This window comes from Thalassophryne amazonica, chromosome 2 (assembly GCF_902500255.1).
Source record: "Thalassophryne amazonica chromosome 2, fThaAma1.1, whole genome shotgun sequence".
In the NCBI taxonomy this organism is placed as follows: domain Eukaryota; kingdom Metazoa; phylum Chordata; class Actinopteri; order Batrachoidiformes; family Batrachoididae; genus Thalassophryne; species Thalassophryne amazonica.
Genome location: NC_047104.1, coordinates 109,142,025 through 109,169,812, shown reverse-complemented (window position 1 = coordinate 109,169,812; position 27,788 = coordinate 109,142,025). Strand labels below are relative to the sequence as shown.

The following is a 27,788-nucleotide window of genomic DNA, read 5'->3' as shown; positions in this document are numbered from 1 at the left end:
AGTGCAACCTATATTCCAGAAAGCGGTATGTAAAGCCACTGTGGTTTTTAATATTATATTGACCTTTTGTAGAAGACAGATTCTGAAAGTAGTACTTGCATCATGAGTTACTTGAATCTCCTTGAAAGTAGCCATTAAAATGAATATTCACTAAATACTGTGTACCTTAGGAGCCATCTCGGGTTTGTCATTTGGCAGAAGGTTGTGGTTGAATTTAGGGCTATCAAATTTGCGCTCAAAAGGCCTGGCAGAGGTGGTGTAGGGCTTGGGCGTGAAACGGTTGTAGCTGGATGCTGGTGGAGGCCTAGAAATGCCAACTGTTTTCGGAGGCTGTTCACTTGTGCCATTAACTGGAGACTTCTCAGGAAAACTCTTATGTGGCAAGAAGCTGGTCTGGACAGTGTCTTCTCGAACAGAAGTCTTGCCTGTGAGAGAGACATAAGGTTCAGTCAACCCTCTAATATGCATCATTGTGTTTTGTAAATATATTTTTAAATGTTGAACACCTTGCATAGCAGTATGCTGACACTGGTGTGTGTGACTGTGTGAATAGGTGAATGTGAGGCATCAGTGCAAAGTGCTTAGAATGTCTGCATCAGATGGAAAAGCACTATATAAAATACAATCCATTTAAATGAATCCATCAATTTTATACACCGACATAGGAATATGAGATAACAGTGCAGCTGCAACCAGCTATTGTCATTACTGACTAATCTATTAATTCCCTGTGTTGGTAACAGCGTACGGCTTTGGACAGCAAACATATTAATGGGATGGTGAGTCAATTTGTCCTGGCCAGCTTATACAGACAATAACTCAAAAATAATGCTATCATAAGTTAAAAGAACATACAAGGAGAAACAGCATCTGGTTAACTTGAAAAACTATTTATACAGGTGCTTTTTAAAAATGCAAACAAAGGAAACAGAACACAGATACAAAAAATATAAAAATAAACTATTGACAATAATTAGGAAACAAAAAAAAGATTATTATAGTGAACAATTAAATAAGAGTAAAGATAATATGAGGGCAACATGGGGAATCATAAAAAGTGTGATTGAAAGTGATGGCGCGAAAGCAACTTTTCCAAATTACTTTGTCAAGGAAAATAAAGAAATATATGACATAAAAGAAGTTGCAAATGAGTTTAATGATTATTTTTCAAATGTAGGATCACGTCTGGTGGGAAATAAACCAATAGTAGAAGATAAATTACAAACACTTGTAAATACGGTCAATAGTATTTTCCTGGACAGTGTGGAAAAAGATGAAATAAGAAATATTGTAAAAAAAACTGTGTAAGCAAAAGATCAACTGACCATGAAGATTTAGACATGATGACTGTAAAAAGTATAATAGAAACTGTTATTAAACCATTTACTTACATTTGTAATCTGTCTCTGTCAACAGGGATTTTTCCAGACGAAATGAAAATTGCCAAGGTAGTCCCATTATATAAAAATGGAGACAAACATAATTTTTCTAATTACAGGCCAGTATCATTGCTTCCACAGTTTTCTAAAATTATGGAAAAAGTTTTTGTGACAAGGTTGGATAAATTCATTGAGAAACATCATATTTTAAATAATGCTCAGTATGGATTCAGAACAAAACATTCGACAGCTATGGCAATTATGGAATTAATAGGGAAAATATCAACAACAATAGAAAATAAGGATTATTTTGTAAGTATTTTTATCGACCTGAAAAAGGCTTTTGATGTTATCGACCACTCAAGATTGCTTTACAAGTTACAACAATATGGAATAAGAGGTATTGCACATCAGTGGGTAAAAAGCTACTTAGAAAATAGAAAACAGTTTGTTCAGATAAATAATACCAAATCAGAATTGTGTAACATTATTTATGGAGTACCACAAGGATCAGTACTTGGACCCAAACTGTTTATTTTGTATATTAATGATTTTGTGAATGTATCTAATGTGCTTGGCAGCATTTTATTTGTTGATGATACAACGCTGTTTTACTCTGGATCAGATATACAGGAAGTAGCACAAGTGATAAATACAGAGTTGAAAAAAGTTAAATATTGGTTTGATATAAACAGATTGTCACTAAATATTAATAAGACAAATTTCATATTGTTTAATGACAGAGTGAACAAAAATAACGTGTCATTACAAATAGATGGAATGGATATACAAAGGGTAAAAGAAACTAAATTTTTAGGCGTCATGCTTGATGAAGATCTTACATGGAAGTCACACATAAATTACATAAAAGGGAAAATAGCGAAAGCCATTGCTGTTTTGCATAAAGTAAAATACTCATTAAATAGTTATGGTTTATTAACATTGTACAATTCATTGATTGTTCCATATTTAACTTATTGTGCAGAAATCTGGGGATCAACATATACAACTTGTACACAACCTTTATTTATTCTGCAGAAAAGAGCTTTAAAAGTGATTAGCAACAGTGGTTTTAGAGATCCATCTAATCCATTGTTCATTAAGTATAGGGTACTTAAATTTCATGATTTAGTCGATTTGAAAATATTACAAACAATGTACCAAGCTAATAAAAATACTTTACCAACAAACATTCAAAATATGTTTGAAAAAAAGAGTAAGTAGTTATAAATTGAAAGGAATAGAAGTCTTTAAAAAATCAAGATACAGAACCAAAGTAAAGGAACGGAGTATTGCAGTAAATGGTGTAAAATTATGGAACAATCTCAACAAAGAAATCAAAGAATTAAGGTTGCTTAAGTTATTTAAAAAACATATTAAACTAGATGTATTAAGTATGAAACTATGAAATAAGTCAGTGGGCTGTGAGAAAGCCAAAAAAATGTAATCTGTTAATAATGTTTAAAATGTAACCTGTCAGAGATGTAATCTACTAAATAATGGTCATAATTATGAAATAAGTCAGTGATATGTCACAAGTCAAAGAAATGCAATCTGTTAAATAATGTCGAATAATGACGCTGGATATTGAAAGATTGTATTGTAAAAAGGGGCAGAAAACATAAGACTTGTTCTTCTCTCTGCTCCTTTTCATTCAGGTGATTTGTGATGCTTTATTTCTGCTTTTCTGTTTTTTTCTTTTAAATGAATGAAATAAATATTAAAGAAAGAAAGAAAGAAATTTGCTGCATCAGATTGATCAAAACAGCAACTGTTTCTCCTCCATCATACTGCCACCTGCTGGATGGTTAGTGGAGCTACCTTTACGAGTGTCATAAGTTACAGATTGGAGATGGATAACTGTTCAAAATTAGGAACAGATGCGATTAAAACTCAGTTTTTCTGTGTCCTGAACACTGGGCACACATTGGGCATACCAATGTTCTACCCCCAGCTAACAAGCTAGCAACAGCAGGTTGAAACATGATACCCATCATGTGGACAAATGAACACCAAATGTACAACAGAAGGGGAAATTAAAACCAGAATTAAACCATAAATAGAACACACGGATTGGACGGTGCCAAAACCTTTGGCTAGTTGTGCAAAATAATAAGTCTAAACTGAAGTACTGCACTAAAGTATTTCAAAACCTGTTTCCAACTTTGTTCCAGGCTCCATATCTAAAAGGAAGACAATACAAGCTGTATTAAATGGGACCTTAATATATCTCCAACTCACTCAAAATAAATGCTTTGGAACCTTCCAGTTGATTTGCTGTTGAAATATTAAAACCCAAGTTAATGAACTGGGATCACACGGTTTTTGAATTTCGTATTTAAAGGCTACAGGTCTGTACATGCACAAGCACAGACATTGCTCTGAGTTAATGACACAAAATTCCACGACAAAAATTACGGTTTTGTTTTTCCTGCAGTTCAACTCGCCAGTTAGCATTTTGGGATGAACCACTAGTACACCCACAAAGTAGCAATGTATTTACACGTGAATAAAATTTTTGTACAACAAATGAAAAGTTGATGACTCATTTTCTTTGGCAGGATGCTCAGTGTACCTTCAGGTGAGGTTGGTTTGGGCAGTGTGGATGGTGGCAGAGAAGGAGTAACCTGAGGTACAGGTTCATATCTTTTCTCCACTGAACCTGGTTTCACCACTGAGTCCATCCTGTAGAACAAACACATGGATGTTATTATGTCTATTCATGGTACAAATCAGTAAAACATGCATGTAAAAGCTGTATGATGTAAATAAGTCATTTAATTTGGGGAAGGGGGGGTTAGTCATTAAAAAATACAAGTGTATGATTGTAGGAGGGGCGAAAATCACCTTGGGAAGTTGTGCGTAGGTTGTGCTTGTGGTTTGTTAGGGCCCGTCTGGATTCTGTCAAAGTAAGACAGCTGTTTCCTGTAGTAATCCTCATCCTCATCAGGGTCGTAGTGGTTGGAACGTACAATGTCCTCAGCCACATTCAAATGGGGCTTCTGGGGCTCTGGGGCCCTGTGTGGATTGACAGAGGAAAATGAAAGAAAGAGGTAACACCTTAAATGGAGAATAAATGGCCATATTTTCTGGACTGTATGATGTGCTTTGTTTGTTTTTTACTTGTTTCATTGGTCCTGCGACTTATATTTCAAAACGGCATAACTACATGTTTTAAAAATTATAACTTGTTTATATTTAGTCAGGGAAGCATGCACACATTTAGCGCAATGTTTTTGTCTGTAAACTAAACAGCGCACCAGTTGGTGGACAGCTATTCCACCCCCCCCACCCCTTGTTCTTTTTACTCATACAAATGTGAGCTATACAAAGTGATCACATCTCAGTTGTATTTCACTGTGGTTACTGTAAGCATACAAGAACACCGACTGTAAATGTAAGCATGTTAAAGTCATTCCTAGGTATAATGTGGATGTGAGACATTTCAAAAGAAGGTGTATATTTTTCCATAAAGTCACAATTTCACTCCAAATTTATTTTGAGGCAAAGATGATCACAACAAGCTATAGCAACAGTGGATGGTGGCTTACTTGAAGGTCTTCTCTTGGTCCAAGTTGCTCATGGAGTTAGCTTTGGGAATTCCTCCACCTGACTTCAGTTGTACATCAGCTGCCTACAATTACAACACACATTAACTGCATCAGTAGGAGATAAATAAATCTGTACTTCTAATGTGTCCACTTTATTTATTTAGCCAAAGACCAGGACTAAATCATGACATGCCAAATAATTCTAGCGTAATAGTACAGGATGTCTTTTTTAAGATAAATGATAAGTATGATAAGCTGCCAAATTTACCCTGTTGGCAGATGTATCCCCTGTGTCTCTCGCTCGGTCCATGGACACAGACCGTTTGTTCTCAAACATCTTGACCCTTGTTAGAACTGACTGTGGCTGCATAGCTGGGTCATCCTCCTGTTGTGCCACTCTGGCAGGGACCTGTCTGAATGTGTCCCCAGGGGAAGGTAAGGGTGCCTCTGCTTTGGGAGGTGGTGTTGGGTTGGTTTCAGATTTCAAGGAAGGGGAGTCACGCTGTTGAGACTTGAAGCCTTTTTGTTGTGGTGGGGGTCCATGATTGTAAACTGGCTGCTGGGCAGCAGGGTCTGGCGAGCGAGTAGCTGGGAGGTACGGTGAGCGCGAGTCCTGGTCGTAGTGTACATTGTGCATAGGAACAGGTGGTGGGGGCTCATCATAACGGACAGGAGCTGGAGGTGTTGGTTTACCATATCGAGGCCTTCCATCAAATCCGTGTTGAGGTGGGGGTTCATCGTGGCGATGAGGAGGATTATATGGATGGTCGGGGCTGTCACCATATGGCGAATGAGGCTCGTAGTTCTGGTTGCTGTTAGAGTGTGGCTGACTGTAAGGGTTCCACGGCTGCTGGTCATAGTGAGGCACATTGTTCTCATATGGCAGATGGGCATCATAATTATGGTACTTTGGTTCTGCGAATCCACTTCCACTGCTGGCATCATACCGACTGGGCGGGTGGTCATAATCTCTGTATGGCTGCTGGTCAGCACGATGTCCTTGCTGAGGGTTGTAAGTCACAGGCTTCATGCCCTGACCCAGCCTTCCAGTGTTGTTTGTGTTGTATGGATCCTTCGGATACATCTGCTGAACAAATACACAACCACCAATGAGGTCAACAACTATATGAGATCCGTTAATGCTTACAGACAAATGTGATATGAAAAAAGACTGTACATACAAAATTGGTTAAAAGATGCAAAAAAGGAGAATATTTAAAATAAGCCTGTGAAATTGTTTTCAGGAGGAAATGAGAAGGGAAAGACCTGAAATAGAGAAATTGAGACTGAGAAATATTAAGACAATTCAAATAGGCATATCAGCATACCCAAACATTCACTGGAGCTCAAAACATCAAAAAGCACCACTTGGAACCTTCAAATTAAAATAAACAAACAAACAAACAAACAAAACAAAAAAAAAACAAGTAGAAAAACAAAACAATGGGATCCATTTTTATTGGATAAATTAAAATTAAAATTATTTGCAACTCTGGTTTCTTTTAAAATGTGTTCACTGTATTGGAATTTAAAGGGGAAAATGTCACCCACTGTCTTGTAATTATAAGGCAACTTAAATATTCACAATAATAATTAAATGGAGCTGCTGTATTTTTCAACCTGGGTTCCTTCTTAGATTTTTTGAGTTCATCTTTTCACTCATGACAAAAACTATTTCAACTGGTTTAGAACGCCAACACATTTATGATGCAGATGAGGGGCTTGTTTTCCTGTTTACAACGACAACAACAAACCCATCACTAGCAATCAAGCTGGACTGCTAAAGGAAGCAACTAACTGCATAACTGGTTGTTTTAAAAAAGTATGACATGTAGTGATCCCCCCCAAACATCTGTGATCGTTTCCAGGGTTGTCGTCATTGTTCTCTTGTTGGTATTTAGCAATCTGCCATCTTTCTCTGTAAGATTTTTTTTTAAATAAATGAATTTTACATATTTAGACTAAATTCAATGTTATCACAAAACATAATTATATAAAAAAAAAGGGGGGGGGGGTGTCATGGACTTTCCTTCCAATTACATGTTTACCTCCACAGGGATCCTGTCCATGCTACCATTCAATTTTAATGACATTTTAGCCTCATCAATTGTTAGTGGTTAAGCATTGGGCTTGAGACCAGAGGATCCTCGGTTCAAATCCCAGCCTGACCAGAAAATCACCAAGGGCTCTTGGGCAAGGCCCTTAACCCGCTTTTCCCCACTGGCAACAATTGTTGCCGAAGTGTATCATGTCATTTTCTACTCGCAATAAAAAAATCTCAAAGGTACTAATGCAACTTTTTCCACTTATAAAAAAAAAAACCTGGGCATAAAAGGGTTAATCCCCTAGTTACTCCCGACGTGTAGTGAGCACCTTGCATGGCAGCAGCCTGGTATAAGTGTGTGTGTGTTTGTGTGAATGGGTGAATATGAGGCATAACTGTAATGCGCTTGTAAAAGCGCTATATAAATGCAAGAGATGGTTTACTGTGTTTTTAGCTTTTCCCATAAAAGTACATTATGCAGCCTTTTATCTCGTGTTGTTTGCATTGTAAATCAATACTGCACCAATTAAAATCGTTTTAGTACCAAATGCAAATAAGAACTCAAAAACATGCAAAAATAGAGCCCAGTTTGAAAAATACTGGAGTTCCCCTTTAAGTGTACAAGCATATAGACACTGCACAAAAAAATAAACATTTGAAATATGAGTGAAGTAACCATTAGTATTCCACCCATACCTGAATAACATTTCTATTTAAGACTTCAGTACACAGAACTGGTAACATTTAAAAAACAAGACAAAAACTATACAAAAATGGTTGGAAAGTAATGGCTACTTTTTACAAGAATGTACTCTACATTGCTGAATAAGGCACAAACACATCTACATTTAGTGGTTAACAGAGGACGAGCCAAACATGTTGCAGCCATGCAAAGAGAGTAAGCAACAGTGAGACAGAGGCACAAGAGTTACACCGCTCTTCTTCATGGAGGAGTACCACAGCAGCCACCACCTGATGGCCCATTGTTGTTTACCCATTGCTCTTTTGCTCAGATCCTGGCACATGCACACACATATACACACTCTCATATACACCTGCACACAGACACTCAACAATGCTTTTTCTGGGCAGCACGGTGGTCAGCGAACATGCAGAGAGAGAAGGAGAGAGAGCGAAGCATGACAGCAGGAGGAAGGTAGGTAGACAGGCAGCAGCAGCACAGGAAGTCAGCCAGGTCAGACCGAGCTGAGCTGAACCGGGCCAGGTCACCGAGTGTCCAGTCACAGTCAGAAGGGTACCTTTGGTTCTGAACTGGCCAGTCCAGGCTGTAGGGGTTCTGGTGTGGTGCTCTGAGGGGCTAGCTCAGGAGTGGGCCTCTTAAGTAAGCCAGCCTCAGGGTTGGGGCTTGGCTGCCTGAGTGTAGTTGCAGGCGCCTCATCAGGGCTCAGACCCCCTACAGATTTTACAGAAACGTCGACGGCATGGGGCACTGTTTCAGGCTGCTGGGGGATGCTAGGGATGACTGCGGCCTCTGTTTTCTGTGAAGTGGTTCAGAAATTTTTAATAGCACATCTTGACAAAAAAAGGTGCAACAAGCTGCTACTATCAAAGCTCCTTTGAAACTTGCTGCTCTTCAGATGTGCCTACAGTTTAAAGTGACTCAAACAGCCAATCATCTGCCTTCATATAGTTGTGTATCAACCATCAGCATGCAAAAAAAAAAAAAAAAAATCATAATCAGTAGCAGGACAACTTTTCATTCATATACTATGCTAATTTGAGTTTAATTCTAGCTTTGCAGTACAATATTGCTTTCTCTTTAATTTGATTAACACCATCAGATGACAAATGTCTAGATTTATGTATCACAACAGCCAAATGCATTTTGAATAATACATTTCATAGGAACACGGGATACACTGGCATTTCCAACATGCACATAATCATTTCTGGTATCGTAGTGGCACAGTTCCAACCACATATAAAGGTCACATTAGTAAGTACTAGTACAAACGCTGACAAAAAGTAATATTTTTTTGTTGCTGTTGTTCCTTGCTCAGAGAAACCAGCAGCAGTCACACTATGAAGACACCTTGTCACAATACAAAAAAAACAAAAACTAAAATTAAATTACTCTTTCTGAAAAAAAAAAGAAAAAACAAAATTCACACACATTTAAACAACATCCTGAAGAAGGGGTGGGCCGATGTTCGAGCAATATTACATCCGTCTGAATACCCATTTAAAAAAAATGTCTGATTTCATCACAAATGAAAAAGAAATCACAAATGACTCATCTGCTTGTGTCCGTTTTTGTCCTGTACAAATACCTTTCTCATTCATTAAATGTATTCCTTGTCAGCTGATGTCTAGTGAGATGTCTGGAAAATTACGTACATGCTCAAAACTTTGAGCAAACATCAGATAGAGAACTTTCCCGATGTACGTGTGTTCTGTCCAGTACTTATTCGTAGCTTCCCAGCGGGCATCCTGTCGAAGTTAAGCTGCTTTGTTAAGTCAACAGCATAAAAACTATCACAGCAGAATTCCAACTGCAGGAGGTGGGGTAAGGCGTGGCCATTTTTCAATCTTCTGTCCACGTTCAGATGCACTGCACACCAGTTGGACAAACACCAGATGTTTGGCCACTCATTCCATCAGAGCCCAAAATCCAATGAAACACATGCATTAGACAATTTCTGCTACCAGAAAAATCATAAATTGAATCAGTTCTAATCAGTTTAGTCAAACCGACGCGGTGTGTGACTCTGCCGCAAGTCTCAGACTGCATACTTTTCAACTGACATCATTGCCATGTGACTATCTCAAATCTTTCCCAGTCCTGGGGCTTTGAAAAGTGAATCACCTCTGGAGGTTGAATTGTTCACATTGTTCACATCTGAAGGTGAATTAACAGGTTAGCTGCCAGCTGGGGAGTCCATGCGCCTTTTTCATCTGCCATCTCACCATTCACAGATGTCTAAACTTTTTATTAACCTCCATGACACAAAACTAAAGTCTTTTCAAATGGCAACTTTCTGGCTTTAAGAAACACTATAAGAAATCAGGAAAAAAATGTGGCAGTCAGTAACGGTTACTTTTTTAGACCAAGCAGAAGGAAAAAAATATGGAATCACTCAATTCTGAGGAAAAAATTATGGAATCATGAAAAACAAAAGAACGCTCCAACACATCACTAGTATTTTGTTGCACCACCTCTGGCTTTTATAACAGCTTGCGGTCTCTGAGGCATGGACTTAATGAGTGACAAACAGTACTCTTCATCAATCTGGTTCCAACTTTCTCTGATTGCTGTTGCCAGATCAGCTTTGCAGATTGGAGCCTTGTCATGGACCATTTTCTTCAACTTCCACCAAAGATTTTCAATTGGATTAAGATCCGGACTATTTGCAGGCCATGACATTGACCCTATGTGTCTTTTTGCAAGGAATGTTTTCAGTTTTTGCTCTATGGCAAGATGCATTATCATCTTGAAAAATGATTTCATCATCCCCAAACATCCTTTCAATTGATGGGATAAGAAAAGTGTCCAAAATATCAACATAAACTTGTGCATTTATTGATGATGTAATGACAGCCATCTCTCCAGTGCCTTTACCTGACAGGCAGCCCCATATCATCAATGACTGTGGAAATTTACATGTTCTCTTCAGGCAGTCATCTTTATAAATCTCACTGGAACGGCACCAAACAAGTTCCAGCATCATCACCTTGCCCAATGCAGATTCGAGATTCATCGCTGAATATGACTTTCATCCAGTCATCCACAGTCCATGATTGCTTTTCTTTAGCCCATTGTAACCTTGTTTTTTTCTGTTTAAGTGGTAATGATGGCTTTCATTTAGCTTTTCTGTATGTAAATCCCATTTCCTTTAGGCGGTTTCTTACAGTTCGGTCACAGACGTTGACCCCAGTTTCCTCCCATTCGTTCCTTTTGTTTTGTTGTGCATTTTCAATTTTTGAGACATATTGCTTTAGGTTTTCTGTCTTGACGCTTTGATGGCTTCCTTGGTCTACCAGTATGTTTGCCTTTAACAATCTTCCCATGTTGTTTGTATTTGGTCCAGAGTTTAGACACAGCTGACTGTGAACAAACAAACATCTTTTGCAACATTGCGTGATGATTTACCCTCTTTTAAGAGTTTGATAATCCTCTCCTTTGTTTCAGTTGACATCTCTCGTGTTGGAGCCATGATTCATGTCAGTCCACTTGGTGCAACAGCTCTCCAAGGTGTGATCACTCCCTTTTAGATGCAGACTAACGAGCAGATCTGATTTGATGCAGGTGTTAGTTCTGGGGATGAAAATTTACGGGGTAATTCCATAATTTTTTCCTCAGAATTGAGTGAGTCCATATTTTTTTTCCCCTCTGCTGGGTCTAAAAAAGTAACCGTTACTGACTGCCACAATCTTTTTTCCTGATTTTTTATAGTGTTTCTTAAAGCCAGAAAGTTGACATTTGAAATGACTTTAGTTTTGTGTCATGTCTGTGATCTGCTTTTTTTCTACAAAATTAAACAACTGAATGAACATCCTCCGAGGCCGGTGATTCCATAATTTTTGCCAGGGGTTGTGTGTGTGTGTGTGTATATATATATATAGTTGTATAATAGTTATAGTTATATAGTATACTTGGCCATAAAGGTTTTCACTTTCTCACTGATACTGTTGGCAGCAGTAGGCAGACAGAACAATAGCAATGGTACAAAAAAAGTGATATTTTCAATAGCGCTTCCAAAATACCCTCCCATCGCACACCATGTCCTCCAGACAACACGGTAGTTGTACAGCTCTCAAAAACGCTACCTGCTGCGGCGCTGGTGCCTTGAACCCTGCTGGATCGATCCGGTTCAAGGGGTCCGGCTGCACTGTGTGCTGGTAGACAGCGTAACCAGGGGGCGTCTGTATGACAGGTGGATCCTCACGGACAGGCTCAGAGGAGCGGGTGATGGCAGGCTCTGTGGGTGGACCAACGTCATCGTTCAGTGTTTCATCAAGCTCCTGGTCAGTATAGGCTCCGCCCTCTGTGTCTGTGTCCTCGTAGTCAGACGTGTGGCGGCTGTCAGTGCTATACATGGAATACTCGCTGCCTGGTGCCGACAGGTAAGACAGGCGGTCATCGTGGATGTCCAAGTCATCCTCAGCTGCCCCGTCAGCCTAAGTGATAGAGGCAGATATAGTCAGTGAGGGAGATAAATTCTGTGTAGGTTTTTTTTTTTTGCATCGAGTATCTGTGTCTGTGCACCGTACCTTGCCCTCTGAAACCCACACCAACTGGTTCTGCTGCTGCTGGATTATCTCCTTCAGAGCTCCAAACCAACCGTCATTCATGCTGTTCAAGTTAATGGTTGCTGAACACAAAGAAAGACGGCAGAAGAAAATAACATCTCCCCATTTAACAAACAACTATTAAACAAACAATTAAGTACAACTGTAATTAAAAACTCCAAAATACACCATGATTTTTAAATCCTCAAGTACGTAAATTAAAAGAAAATAAAACTAACAGACTGCAGATGCACAAATGTCTGACAATATAATACTGCTTTCACAAGTTAACAGTGTGCAGCAGAAGGAAAACCAGATCCTTGTCAATGACAGAGTTCTGTGGCTCTGAGAGCAGCACACACTGCATCCCGAAGAACTGCATTATCATTTTCCCATTTTTGTCTGCTTGCCAACACTGCAGGGTCAAAAAGGTGTTGATGTAGGCTGAGTCTCAATTCTACCCCTTGGCCCTTCCCCTTACCCCTTCCCCTCCGTTTTGCGTGGGCACGAGAGACAGAGGGGTGTCTCAATTCTCTTTTTGGAGCGAGGCGGAGGGGTAGGCGGAGGGCTTCAAACCCCTCCGTTTGGAGTGAATCTGGATGCACACTCCGTTTGGAGGGGTAGGCGGAGAGCTTTAAACCCCTCCGTTTGGAGTGAATCTGGATGCACACTCCGTTTGGAGGGGTAGGAGGAGCTTACTACTGTCTCAGAAAAAACAAACATGGCGCCGAAAGAGCCGCACAAATGAAGCGGCTTTAATTACAAATTACGCTGTTTAGAAAGTTATAACTTGAACAAAAACTTTACAGGCAGTTGTCTATGACAGCCACGCGTATGCTGCTGGATGCATGATGCGTATATTGTCGTTGTAAAGAATATCGTAACTTCGCTCGTGCGCTGAGGCGTTATAATGCATATACACACACGAACTCTACGATAAGACACTTTTATATCTCACAATGGAAAAAATCATGATAAAGGATAAGCACGTTGATTTGTATGTTCATAAATCTTTGGATAATATCAATCCCTGCTGTCGGATTTCAAGGTCTGTAACGCATGTGTACTTTGTAAACAAACAGGGAGCCCTGAGCACACTCGGTGCTTTCAGGCAGAAAATAAGAAGTTTCATCAATGGGAATAAGATGGAAAATATACACACACACACACACACACACACACACACACACACACACACACACACACACACACACACACACACACACACACACACACACACACACACACACACACACACACGTATACGTGTAAAACATAACCTGATAACCTGACGTCCTAATAGACTGCTATTATTTGTCAAGGAAATTTCTAAAGGAAATAGGGCTGGATGCAAAAAAATGGGAGAATTTGAAAAAGAAATATAAGGTTAACAGAACTAGATACAGCCCATAACATACATACAGGTGCTGGTCATATAATCAGAATATCATGAAATCATCATTTATTTCAGTAATTCCATTCAAAAAGTGAAACTTGTATAATGTATACATTCATTGCACACAGGCTGATATATTTCGTGTTTATTTATTTTAAATAAACTGTTTTCCTGTTTTATCATTAGTATTTTATATGATTGTGTGTCTTTTTTATTCTTTTTATTATTTTACTTCTTTTACTTATTTATGTTTTAAATTTTTTATTGTACTTTAATCTTATTTCATTTTATTCTGCTTTTAAATGATGTTTGTGAAGCGCCTTGAGTCGATTAGTCATGATTTGGCACTATATAAATTATTATTATAAATTATTTTAATTACTAATTACTTAATTACTAATTAATCAATTAACGATTAATCAAACAATATTAATTATTACTATTATTGAGGAATTATTAGTATTAACATTAATCAATTACTAATTAATTAATATTAATTATTATTATTATAAATTACACAATTAAATTAATTAGCATGACATGATTGCAATGCATCGAAGAATTCTGTGACTTCTTCTATTTCTTTGCATTTATGCAGAAAGGCAAGAAAATAAAAAGAGCAAACAGGCTACTGCAACAAGTTGCATTTCGGTTGCCATGTTAAACAGTGAAGACAGCAGTTTGAGACGGGCAGTTTTTTATTTCTCCTAAGGCAGAGGGGTGTCTCCATTCATAGGGCTAGAGGCATACCCCTTCGCCTTACCCATTGTTTTAAAGGGGTAGGCGTAGGGGTAGGGCCAAGGGGAAGGGGTACAAAAGAGATTGAGATTGGGGGTTATTCTCAAAGCTGAACAGAGATTCAGTCTTAGTTTGTTAAGAAATGGGTGCGTGACTTTCATGATGGAGAAAAAGATGAAAAAGTTGATTCTTTAAACAATCTTATAAAAGGTATAGAGGTTACCTGTTTTCACACAACTGCAAAATTCTACAATGTTTTCCACTTGCATCTTTTAAATTAATTATTGTCAAATTATCGAATTAAAGTTATGTTGTCCATCATCATGACTGCATCTGACAGTGATTTTGCTATGACTAAAAACAGGACTGTTTTTCTACCATCAACACGGGAAGGTAGCATTGCATGTAAATTACACTGACAACTAACATTATACTGGGAAGAGACACTGATCTAATCAGAGAAATGCTTTAAAAGTTGTGCAACATATTTAGGCATTAGTCAAAAGTAGGGATGGGTACTGATAAGATTTTATCGATATCGATACTATTATCGATTCGAAGCAGCGGCTTGGAGCACTGCTTCGTTGTTTAGGTATTCAAAACAGGAGAGCCGCTGCAGAAGCGGTTGATTGCAGACCCGCTGTAGGGTCTGCAATCAATGTAGAGAAATGATTATTTTCCCGATAAACACCCTACAAAACAATGGCCACTCTGAAGAACTGATGAGGGAATAGTTACCCAAAAAGGCTATTGATGTCAGTGGATCAAATCATTTCTTAACAAATCTTGAAAAGAACCAGTTTTCGATAGCCAAACCTGATATCGGCTGCATTAATTATGCACAGCGCAGTACACAGCTCTTTATCTCTGACTTTCAACAATTAGTCCACTTTAAATTAATCCACTTTAACAAATGTTGACCAGCAAAAAACTCAGTCAACATTAACATTTCCAAATGCTGCACCACGTTTTTTCTTTCCTCCCTTTACTGTGAAAATATTCAGGTTGTGATACGTGCATAAAATTGTCACTGTTGTGATGCTCAGATGGGTAAGGAAATAGAATTCTCTGCATTCTCTCTATAGCCAATTTCAGCTAAATTGATGCACAAATGGCTAAATATGAGAATTCTGTGATTTTAAAGATGGCACCGTGTCTGCCAAATTTGAAACAGAATTGGAATGTCTTGTTCCTACCCTCATGGGTAGGAACAAGCACACCAGGTTTCAGCTTTACTGGTTCAGTGGTTTCTGAGAAGATGTTTAAAGTGACAAGTAGAAAAGTGGGTGTGATCACAGTCCAGGGGTCATATCAGGGTCAAAACTGAACATTTCGTAAAACCCACCAGATGTGTTTTTAGGCTTGCTGATTGCTACCCACATAGCAAATTTCAGCTCAACTGCTGCATGAATGGCTGACAAATGGCAATAGGCATGTCTCCTTCACGGAGACATGGCTCTGGCACTGCAGCTGGCAGGCTTCCAACTTTTCAGAGCGGACTGAGACGCAGGACTCTCCAGCAAAAGGAAAGGTGGTAGAATCTGTTTTTACATCAACAGTGGCTGGTGTAATGACGTGACGGTGATCCAACAGCACTGCTCTCCTGATCTGGAAACTTTTTTTTTTTTTTTTTTTTACCCGAGGCCAACATATGGCCATTGGGTATTACTGCCACAGTCTTCAAATTCACAGGGAAAATTCTTGGGACACAGACCTTGGACAAGAGGTTAAAAACTCACATTCTGTGTGAACTTGTTCCATTTTGTTTTTGAGTGGCAGGTGTGACAGCCAATCAGCGTAGAGCTGTACAGTGACATCAGTGGCTGGTCTCTCCAAGCCCGCTTTATTTTGTGTATTTATAGACATGTTTCTTATATATTATGGAAAAGCTAGCAAGCAATAAATACTTCTAAAACCAAAAACACAGTTTTTGGAACCTAATAACACCTCTGAACTTATTTCATGGACGTTAGCATGGTGGCATCACAGGTTGGTAGCTAGCTGCAAAACTCTGTTTCATTTGTGTGTAAATACACTGCGTGCACAATTATTAGGCAAGTTGTATTTTTGAGGATTAATTTTATTATTGTACAACTGCAGTGCTCTTGGTCAGTCCAAAATGTTAACAAAACCTCAAGCCTGAACATTTAAGTAGTAAAAGTGAAGTTTTGGCTTTTTTGTGCAGCCGCAACCACAGCCTCCCAGACACTGTTCAGAGAGGTGTACTGTTTACCTTCACTGTAAATTTCCTTCTTCAGAAGGGCCCAAAAGTTCTCAATCGGATTTAAGTCGGGTGAAGAAGGGGGCCATGTCATAATTTTTTCATCTTTAAGGCCTTTACTGGCCAGCCACACAGTGGCATACTTTGATGCATGTGATGGAGCGTTGTCTTGCATGAACATGAAAGTCTTCTTGAAAGATGCAGACTTTCTTCTGTACCACTGCTTGAAGAAACTGTCTTCTAAAAATTGGCAATAGATCTGAGAGTTGATTTTGAGCCCATTTTCAACCCGAAAGGGTCCAACTAGCTCATCTTTAATGATACCTGCCCATACCAGTACCCCACCTCCACCTTGCTGGCGTCTGAGTCGAAGTGGAGTTCTGCATCCGTTAGTGATCCAACCACGGGCCCATCCGTCAGGTCCGTCAAGAGTCACTCTCATCTCATCAGTCCACAAAACTTTTGAAAAATCAGTCTTCAGATATCTCTTGGCCCATTCTTGATGTTTCAGCTTATGCGTCTTGTTCAGAGGTGGTCGGGTTTCAGCCTTTCTTACCTTGGCCATGTCTCTGAGACCTGAACATCTTGTACTTCTTGACACTCCAGGAAGGTCGCAGTTGTGGAAAATGGCAGCACTGGAGGATAATGGGTTCCTGGTAGCTTCACGTTTGATTCTTCCTAAGTGTCTGGTGGTTAATTTGCGTCTTTTCTTCTCGACACTTGTGTTGCGACCCTGTTGGCTATTTGCAACGAAACGTTTGATCGTTCTGTGATCACGCCCCAATATCTTTGATATTTCAAGAGTGCTGCATCCCTCTGAAAGACTTTTTACAATTTTTGCTTTTTCAGCATCATTTAAATCTCTTTTTTGGCCCATTTCTCCTGAGAAGAAACTGCCTATTACGAGGTCTGAGAGAAAAGTATCGTACCTTTTTATTTTTTTCAAAAACTATATGGATTTGATTCATATGTTTTTTACGTCAGCCAAGCTTGAACCTTCGTGCGCATGCGTGAGTTTTTCCACGCCTGTCGGTTGTGTCATTTGCCTGTGGGCAGACATTGAGTGAGCACTGCTCCACCCCTCTCGTCGTCGTTTCATTGCGAGGAAATGGCGGAATGATTTGGGCTTTTTTTCCCCATCAGAATTTTTTCAGAAACTGTTAGAGACAAGCAGCTGGAAACCATTCGAAAAATTTATCTGGCTTTCGGTGAAAATTTTACGGGCTTCACCTGCTTGTCTCTAACAGTTTCTGAAAAAATTCTGATGGAAAAAAAGCCCAAATCATTCCGCCATTTCCTGACAATGAAAATCCGACGAGGGAGCTGGACCACTCCTCCCACAAGGCGTGCTCACAGGCGAATGACGCAACCGACAGGCGTGGAAAAACTCACGCATGCGCACGAAGGTTCAAGCTTGGCTGACGTAAAAACATATGAATCAAATCCATATAGTTTTTGAAAAAAATAAAAAGGTAAGATACTTTTCTCACAGACCTCGTAATTATGCACACCTTGATATAGGGTGTTGATCTCCTGAGGCCACACCCTCCCTTGTTACACAAATACACATCACCTGATATGCATTAAATCCAATAACCATTTAGGTTTATACAGCTTGGAGTTGGAAATCCTGGATAAAATGATGATATGGTCAAAATAATCACCTGCCTAATAATTGTGCACACAGTGTATATCCTCTTTGTCATATATTATGTAAAAGTGAGCGAGAAATAAACACTTCTAAAACTGAAAATGCTGTTTTTAGACCCTAATAATACCTCTTAAGTGATTTAAAAGACATTTAGCAGATGTTAGCGTTGTTTAGTTTTAGTTTTTGGTCTTGCTCTTGCTTGCCTCTACTGGTGGTTGGCTCTCACTGCGGTATTGTATCACTTCCTGTTCCGGAGCACAGCGGTGTTTTTCTGTATCTGTTAGCTGTTTAATCTGCGCAGTTAGATTGATCTAGTTATCTAGATTACGATTTGTTTCCCAGTGTAATCTTTACGTGCCTTAACTAAAGCACTCATTCTGCTGAATCACCTCTAAATTATTTACACATTATTCACTTTGCGTGTTTTTAGGAATCCGCTAGCTTAGCGTAGCTACTAGCTCTTAGCCGATTTAGCATGGCGGCTTCTCCTGTCTCTCCCGCACTTTTCTGCTCTGGGTGTGAAATGTTTAGTTATTCCTCGGCCTCCTTTAGCAGTAATGGTACTTGTAATAAGTGTAGCTTATTCGTAGCTTTGGAGGCCAGGCTGGGCGAATTGGAGACTCGGCTCCGCACCGTGGAAAATTCTACAGCTAGCCAGGCCCCTGTAGTCGGTGCGGACCAAGGTAGCTTAGCCGCCGTTAGTTCCCCCCTGGCAGATCCCGAGCAGCCGGGAAAGCAGGCTGACTGGGTGACTGTGAGGAGGAAGCGTAGCCCTAAACAGAAGCCCCGTGTACACCGCCAACCCGTTCACATCTCTAACCGTTTTTCCCCACTCGACGACACACCCGCCGACGATCAAACTCTGGTTATTGGCGACTCTGTTTTGAGAAATGTGAAGTTAGCGACACCAGCAACCATAGTCAATTGTCTTCCGGGGGCCAGAGCAGGCGACATTGAAGGAAATTTGAAACTGCTGGTTAAGGCTAAGCGTAAATTTGGTAAGATTGTAATTCACGTCGGCAGTAATGACACCCGGTTACGCCAATCGGAGGTCACTAAAATTAACATTAAATCGGTGTGTAACTTTGCAAAAACAATGTCGGACTCTGTAGTTTTCTCTGGGCCCCTCCCCAATCAGACCGGGAGTGACATGTTTAGCCGCATGTTCTCCTTGAATTGCTGGCTGTCTGAGTGGTGTCCAAAAAATGAGGTGGGCTTCATAGATAATTGGCAAAGCTTCTGGGGAAAACCTGGTCTTGTTAGGAGAGACGGCATCCATCCCACTTTGGATGGAGCAGCTCTCATTTCTAGAAATCTGGCTAATTTTCTTAAATCCTCCAAACCGTGACTATCCAGGGTTGGGACCAGGAAGCAGAGTTGTAGTCTTACACACCTCTCTGCAGCTTCTCTCCCCCTGCCATCCCCTCATTACCCCATCCCCGTAGAGACGGTGCCTGCTCCCAGACTACCAATAACCAGCAAAAATCTATTTAAGCATAAAAATTCAAAAAGAAAAAATAATATAGCACCTTCAACTGCACCACAGACTAAAACAGTTAAATGTGGTCTATTAAACATTAGGTCTCTCTCTTCTAAGTCCCTGTTGGTAAATGATATAATAATTGATCAACATATTGATTTATTCTGCCTAACAGAAACCTGGTTACAGCAGGATGAATATGTTAGTTTAAATGAGTCAACACCCCCGAGTCACACTAACTGTCAGAATGCTCGTAGCACGGGCCGGGGCGGTGGATTAGCAGCAATCTTCCATTCCAGCTTATTAATTAATCAAAAACCCAGACAGAGCTTTAATTCATTTGAAAGCTTGTCTCTTAGTCTTGTCCATCCAAATTGGAAGTCCCAAAAACCAGTTTTATTTGTTATTATCTATCGTCCACCTGGTCGTTACTGTGAGTTTCTCTGTGAATTTTCAGACCTTTTGTCTGACTTAGTGCTTAGCTCAGATAAGATAATTATAGTGGGCGATTTTAACATCCACACAGATGCTGAGAATGACAGCCTCAACACTGCATTTAATCTATTATTAGACTCTATCGGCTTTGCTCAAAAAGTAAATGAGTCCACCCACCACTTTAATCATATCTTAGATCTTGTTCTGACTTATGGTATGGAAATAGAAGACTTAACAGTATTCCCTGAAAACTCCCTTCTGTCTGATCATTTTTTAATAACATTTACATTTACTCTGATGGACTACCCAGCAGTAAGGAATAAGTTTCATTACACTAAAAGTCTTTCAGAAAGCGCTGTAACTAGGTTTAAGGATATGATTCCTTCTTTATGTTCTCTAATGCCATATAACAACACAGTGCAGAGTAGCTACCTAAACTCTGTAAGGGAGATAGAGTATCTCGTCAATAGTTTTACATCCTCATTGAAGACAACTTTGGATGCTGTAGCTCCTCTGAAAAAGAGAGCTTTAAATCAGAAGTGTCTGACTCCATGGTATAACTCTCAAACTCGTAGCTTAAAGCAGATAACCCGTAAGTTGGAGAGGAAATGGCGTCTCACTAATTTAGAAGATCTTCACTTAGCCTGGAAAAAAGAGTCTGTTGCTCTATAAAAAAGCCCTCCGTAAAGCTAGGACATCTTTCTACTCATCACTAATTGAAGAAAATAAGAACAACCCCAGGTTTCTTTTCAGCACTGTAGCCAGGCTGACAAAGAGTCAGAGCTCTATTGAGCTGAGTATTCCATTATCTTTAACTAGTAATGAGTTCATGACTTTCTTTGCTAACAAAATTTTAACTATTAGAGAAAAAATTACTCATAACCATCCCAAAGACGTATCGTTATCTTTGGCTGCTTTCAGTGATGCCGGTATTTGGTTAGACTCTTTCTCTCCGATTGTTCTGTCTGAGTTATTTTCATTAGTTACTTCATCCAAACCATCAACATGTTTATTAGACCCCATTCCTACCAGGCTGCTCAAGGAAGCCCTACCATTATTTAATGCTTCGATCTTAAATATGATCAATCTATCTTTGTTAGTTGGCTATGTACCACAGGCTTTTAAGGTGGCAGTAATTAAACCATTACTTAAAAAGCCATCACTTGACCCAGCTATCTTAGCTAATTATAGGCCAATCTCCAACCTTCCTTTTCTCTCAAAAATTCTTGAAAGGGTAGTTGTAAAACAGCTAACTGATCATCTGCAGAGGAATAGTCTATTTGAAGAGTTTCAGTCAGGTTTTAGAATTCATCATAGTACAGAAACAGCATTAGTGAAGGTTACAAATGATCTTCTTATGGCCTCGGACAGTGGACTCATCTCTGTGCTTGTTCTGTTAGACCTCAGTGCTGCTTTTGATACTGTTGACCATAAAATTTTATTACAGAGATTAGAGCATGCCATAGGTATTAAAGGCACTGCGCTGCGGTGGTTTGAATCATATTTGTCTAATAGATTACAATTTGTTCATGTAAATGGGGAATCTTCTTCACAGACTAAAGTTAATTATGGAGTTCCACAAGGTTCTGTGCTAGGACCAATTTTATTCACTTTATATATGCTTCCCTTAGGCAGTATTATTAGACGGTATTGCTTAAATTTTCATTGTTACGCAGATGATACCCAGCTTTATCTATCCATGAAGCCAGAGGACACACACCAATTAGCTAAACTGCAGGATTGTCTTACAGACATAAAGACATGGATGACCTCTAATTTCCTGCTTTTAAACTCAGATAAAACTGAAGTTATTGTACTTGGCCCCACAAATCTTAGAAACATGGTGTCTAACCAGATCCTTACTCTGGATGGCATTACCCTGACCTCTAGTAATACTGTGAGAAATCTTGGAGTCATTTTTGATCAGGATATGTCATTCAAAGCGCATATTAAACAAATATGTAGGACTGCTTTTTTGCATTTACGCAATATCTCTAAAATCAGAAAGGTCTTGTCTCAGAGTGATGCTGAAAAACTAATTCATGCATTTATTTCCTCTAGGCTGGACTATTGTAATTCATTATTATCAGGTTGTCCTAAAAGTTCCCTAAAAAGCCTTCAGTTAATTCAAAATGCTGCAGCTAGAGTGCTGACGGGGACTAGAAGGAGAGAGCATATCTCACCCATATTGGCCTCTCTTCATTGGCTTCCTGTTAATTCTAGAATAGAATTTAAAATTCTTCTTCTTACTTATAAGGTTTTGAATAATCAGGTCCCATCTTATCTTAGGGACCTCGTAGTACCATATCACCCCAATAGAGCGCTTCGCTCTCAGACTGCAGGCTTACTTGTAGTTCCTAGGGTTTGTAAGAGTAGAATGGGAGGCAGAGCCTTCAGCTTTCAGGCTCCTCTCCTGTGGAACCAGCTCCCAATTCAGATCAGGGAGACAGACACCCTCTCTACTTTTAAGATTAGGCTTAAAACTTTCCTTTTTGCTAAAGCTTATAGTTAGGGCTGGATCAGGTGACCCTGAACCATCCCTTAGTTATGCTGCTATAGACGTAGACTGCTGGGGGGTTCCCATGATGCACTGTTTCTTTCTCTTTTTGCTCTGTATGCACCACTCTGCATTTAATCATTAGTGATCGATCTCTGCTCCCCTCCACAGCATATCTTTTTCCTGGTTCTCTCCCTCAGCCCCAACCAGTCCCAGCAGAAGACTGCCCCTCCCTGAGCCTGGTTCTGCTGGAGGTTTCTTCCTGTTAAAAGGGAGTTTTTCCTTCCCACTGTAGCCAAGTGCTTGCTCACAGGGGGTCGTTTTGACCGTTGGGGTTTTACATCATTATTGTATGGCCTTGCCTTACAATATAAAGCGCCTTGGGGCAACTGTTTGTTGTGATTTGGCGCTATATAAAAAAAAAATTGATTGATTGATTGATTTAGTTTTTGAGTGGCGGGGGTGACAGCCAATCAGAGTAGAGCTGCACTGTGACATTACAGTCTGGTTGCTAGCTGCAAACTCAGGTTTTGGAACCTAATAATTACTTAAACAACTGCAAATTATACAGAACACAATGCACAAACGGCCAAGGGTATTTTAACACTGCGTTACTTTTATCAACTGCAAACTGTTCTACTCGCCCTGTGAGTCTCATTCATTCTGGTCGGTGCTTACATCCCACCGCCAGCTAACGTACACGAGGCACAATGCACACTTGCCGACCAGATACTGCATATACAGCGGACTAATCTGGACTCTTTACTTACTGTCCTGGGCAACTTCAACAAAGGTAATCTCTCCCCACGAACTTCCCATATTCAGGCAATTTATTAAAAGTCCAACCAGAGAGGACACAATTCTGGATCACTGTTACACAACTATGAACAATGCTCATCATGCCGTCCCCCGCACCGCTCTGGGCCACACTGATCATGCCATGGTCCACTTAATTCCTACATACGTACAAGCAGAAACTAAAGCCCAGGTTACACATAGACGGTTTTGTCGGCGGGTAGTACGTAGACCGAAGTTCGCGGTAGTTCCGGCTGTTTTCGCGGTGGAAAGGGGCGGAGCATTGCGCCGGCGTATTGAGCGCCGTACTAGCCGCAAATACGCAGATAAAACGCTGCTAAATCCGCCGAATAAAGCGGCGTTTTGACGCCATAGCATCCGGCACATGTCAGGCAACGGGGGTTAATACCCAGTTCTATCCTTTACAATCGCAGGTTAAGACGCGCATGAGAATGGCGGTGTTCTGCTGCCGCCGAAAATGCCCTGTGTACCACTGGATTTATCAAGGCAAATCCTGCGTTGCTCCAGGAACTTTTGCATATAGGCACCACCCCCAGAGTATAATAGGCTGAAGCAGCTGTCACTGCAGGGGGAGGGAGCTCATCTCTCAGCCTTTTCTTTTCTCTCCTTTTTCCCCTCCTCAACGTGTTGCTCGTTTCCACCACAGGGCTACCCTCTGCTTCTGAACCACACCTCTTGGTAAGTCCTTGCCGCTGCCAATTTTCTTTTAGGAGGCATACTGGCGCTTCTCTGCAAAAATATCTGGAGCTGGCCGCGAGTGAGAGGCCTGCATGCAGCGCGCTAGCGTTTTTATACTGACCGCTGCCTATCGGCCATTTGGAACGCCGTTAACCGGGAGGTGGCCTTTAGAACGGAGTACTGTCCGCTAGCGCCGCCGTTTTGTCTGCCTCTGTCGCTGGTTAAAACGCCTTTGAGGACGCCAATGTGGGCTCTATTGCCGTTTTACACGCCGTTGGTTAGGGATACAACGCCAGCCGCCAATTACGGCGGTGTAAACTGCGGCACTACAGGAAGGGGCAGGATGACACGGCGATTAAAAAGTATCAAACGCCGTTGTTCACGTTGTCTCCGTCGTCACGCGAATTCTCCGGGAGCGCTCCCGGAATTATTCGACATGTTGAATAATTTTTTCGACGATTCCAGGTAGAGCCGGAACTAAGCCACGCCCCCTAGTACCGGCGTTGACAATGGCGTTTGATCCTTAAGACGGCCAAAAACTCTTCTGGGACGCTTCCGGGAGCTCTTACCGTCTATGTGTAAACGGGGCTTAAAGCTCTGCAAACCTGTAGTGAGGACATCTACAGGCATTTTTAGGCCCCTTTCACACTGGGGCTGCTCCCAGTTGCTTCCTGTTGCGTCATGACGAAGCAGGAATGTCTGCGTCAGGTGCGCGCAGCAGGGGGCAGAGAGGAAGTGAGAACACAGCCTGCAGCTTCTCTGCACTGAGAAATCAAAGTGCACAGTTTGGCTGGAGCCAGACTGTGCACTTTTGATTTCTCTTCTAGTTTATATTTGTTCTTGTGCTGAGCTGCAGGTCTGCGCTCTGAGTCCTGTTATAGTTTATCTTTCCTCCTTTGACCCCGAGATGCGCGCACGTGTGAACGAACCGCCCGTGGCAATTGTGGAGATGTCTGGAGTTGTACTTCATGTGGACATGTTCTGTCTCTGACAGTCTGTGAGCAGGACTTTTATGGATTTTATTTCAACACATTTGTGAGAGAAGAAGCTGCAGCTGCTTCACAGTGCCTCTCTTCACCAGACCGCTCCACACAGAGAAGGAGCTGCAATCAGCATTTTTTTTCTGTGCTGTTTTTTTGAGTGTGTAGTTTTACTGCATTGTGTACATGGTATAAAAACAATCCTGCGTGATTTATACTGCGGGAACAATGGAACAGAGCAGGAATCATACGCTGGTGTCGGGTAACGTCATCTTGTGAGTGTGTGGCTTCCAGTCCCGCTGAGTACCATCCTGTTGCTCTGACTTCCGCTGAAACCACTTAATTCTGCGTCGAGCAGAGGACGCAAACAAAAATTAAACATGTTTAATTTTTGTTTGTGCCCCTCGCACTGTTGTGGCGCCGAGCTGCATCGTCTCGGCACTAGGTCGCTTCCACGCGGGATTGTCATAATGACACACAACGCAACTGAGAGGAGCCCCGGTGTGAAAAGGGCTTTAGAAAAAAACAGAGTGGGATGTGCTCAAGACTGCCACCAGCAGTCTGGATCAGTACACAGATGCTTTGACTTCATATAACAGCTTCTGTGAGGACTGCTGCATTCCATCATGAACCATGGTGAGGTATAACAATGACAAACCCTAGTTCAGTCCTAAACTCCTAAGTCCTAAAGCTTACAGGAGCGGGGACAAGGTTAGGTTTAAAGAGTCAAAATACATGTTTGGGAAGGCGGTGAGGGAAGCTAAATGGCTGTACTCTGAGAAACTCCAAGATCAGTTCTCAGCCAACGACTCCACTTCCGTCTGGAAAAGTCAGACAGATCAACCACAAACCAAACATTCCCCACTCTGCCAATGACCCTCGTTTAGTAAACCAATTGAACAAGTTTTAATGCAGATTTGAAAGACAATGGGACAGTGCTACTACTAGTTACAATGACAACCCCCAGCTCCACCCCACCAGCACCTCCTCCCCTACCACCCCTCTCCATTCACGAGAGGAATGTCAACAGACTCTTCAAGAAACAGTCCCATGCAAAGCAGCCGGACCTGACTTTGTCTCCCCATCCATGCTGAAGAACTGTGCAGACCAACTATCCCCGGTGCTCACAGACATCATCAACACCTCACTGGAGACATGCCAGGTGCCAGTATGCTTCAAGACCTCCACCATCATCCCTATCCCCCAAAAAACAAAGAACTTCAGAAATTAGTGACTACAGACCCATCACCCTGACCTCTGGTGATGAAGACCTTGAGCGCCTTGTCCTCTCACACCTCAAAGGCCATCTCTGACCCTCACCTGGATCATCTGCAGTTTGCCCTCCACTTCATCCTCCAGCATCTGGACTCTTCAGGAACCTAAACAAGGATTCTATTTGTGGACTTCATCTCTGCTTTCAATACGATCATCCTGGCCCTGCTGCAGAACAAGCTCTCTCAGCTCGGCATGCCCGACTCCACCTGTAGGTGGATCACTGGCTTCCTGCCCAACGGGAGGCAGCATGTGAAACTGGGAGGGCACGTCTCCAACACACGGTCCATCAGTACCGGTGTCGCCAACCGAATGGTCCTCCATGCCTTCACTGCACATGCATCATTTCCGAGAGTCAGCAGCATTTTGAAGCGTCAGCAGCAATTCACTGATTATCCCCTCGTTTCTACTTACAACTGCACTCCATTCATCATCTATCTCAGCAACAGATATCTGAAGCTTTTGTACAACAATCATTTCCACATAAATTCAGCATGATTTCATAATAAAAGACAAGGGAGCAATCAGAGCGTGACAGCAGCACCTCTGACTCTGACTCAGAGTCTGACTCTCTACACCCAAAGCAATCAAAGGGAATAATGTGATTATTAACCATCAAATGACAGATTAAAACCTCTTAAATCATTCTACATTCAGTTTTAAGCAGAAACGGGGCTGTCTTTAAGCAGAAACGAGACAATCATCTGTGAATCACTGCTAATGCTCTAAAATAAAGTATGCGCGCGCGCGCACACACACACATCCTCAAAATGTTTGTTTGTGGAGATATAATAATGATGTATTAGTTTCAGACTGGCTGTTTACCTGGACAAACGTCTACTTTGAAGTAAACAAACTCAAGTTTCATAGATTGTACAGAACTTTACTTAATGTCATGTAAGAGGTGGCACGCAGAGGGAGCACAGTTTTGCATCTGTAACCTAAACTTAATTTTTTAGATGCTAGTCATGATTAGACATCATATTGTTTGATTTTTAGGAAAGCACTGAAATGTAATGCAGCAGGAAACCGATGCAGTTACAGATCCAGCTCTTTGGTTAATGGGATTCAAGAAGCAACTGGGATGCCACAGTGTGTCCTTTGCAAAGAGTGGATATAAGCAAAGAGGGATGCTCTTTAGCATCTCTCAAATGTTTGTATCACTAGGTGATTTCCATAAATTATGGTTATACTGCACTCCCCTACAGCCTGAGTGTGTGGGGGAAAAAGACGGTTTAAATAAGGGAGAAAGTGTTGCATTGGGGCTGCTGTCTGGAAGCCTTAACCAAGCACAAGAAAGGCTAGCACACGTGTTGCTTTTTTGGTGCGTCTTGCTTGAAAAATATTTGACTTTGTTAGTTGTAAACCACTGCTGGTGCGGCTGATGTTCCGGACCCCAA

The 27,788-nt window shown here is 40.9% G+C and overlaps 1 protein-coding gene and 1 long non-coding RNA gene across 11 annotated transcripts in view; one reads left to right on the top strand and one right to left on the bottom strand.

Annotated features, from left to right (window-relative positions):
- Nucleotides 1–27,788, bottom strand: part of tjp1a (tight junction protein 1a) — a 423,741-nt gene that overhangs the window by 24,702 nt on the left and 371,251 nt on the right. For 7 of the 10 annotated variants that reach the window (XM_034191454.1, XM_034191483.1, XM_034191493.1 and 4 more), the window contains 8 exons: nucleotides 12,207–12,307; nucleotides 11,763–12,113; nucleotides 8,234–8,473; nucleotides 5,199–6,017; nucleotides 4,931–5,013; nucleotides 4,227–4,397; nucleotides 3,955–4,064; nucleotides 166–425 (listed from right to left, as the gene is read on the bottom strand). In XM_034191454.1, the coding sequence (XP_034047345.1) occupies nucleotides 166–425; nucleotides 3,955–4,064; nucleotides 4,227–4,397; nucleotides 4,931–5,013; nucleotides 5,199–6,017; nucleotides 8,234–8,473; nucleotides 11,763–12,113; nucleotides 12,207–12,307 (2,135 nt within the window). The remainder of the gene's footprint in view (nucleotides 1–165; nucleotides 426–3,954; nucleotides 4,065–4,226; nucleotides 4,398–4,930; nucleotides 5,014–5,198; nucleotides 6,018–8,233; nucleotides 8,474–11,762; nucleotides 12,114–12,206; nucleotides 12,308–27,788) is intronic. The other 3 variants (XM_034191463.1, XM_034191501.1, XM_034191510.1) reach the window with 3 other exon arrangements.
- Nucleotides 152–11,704, top strand: LOC117528916. The gene is made up of 3 exons (XR_004565904.1): nucleotides 152–161; nucleotides 1,855–1,858; nucleotides 11,584–11,704. It is a non-coding gene; the product is annotated as an uncharacterized LOC117528916 (long non-coding RNA).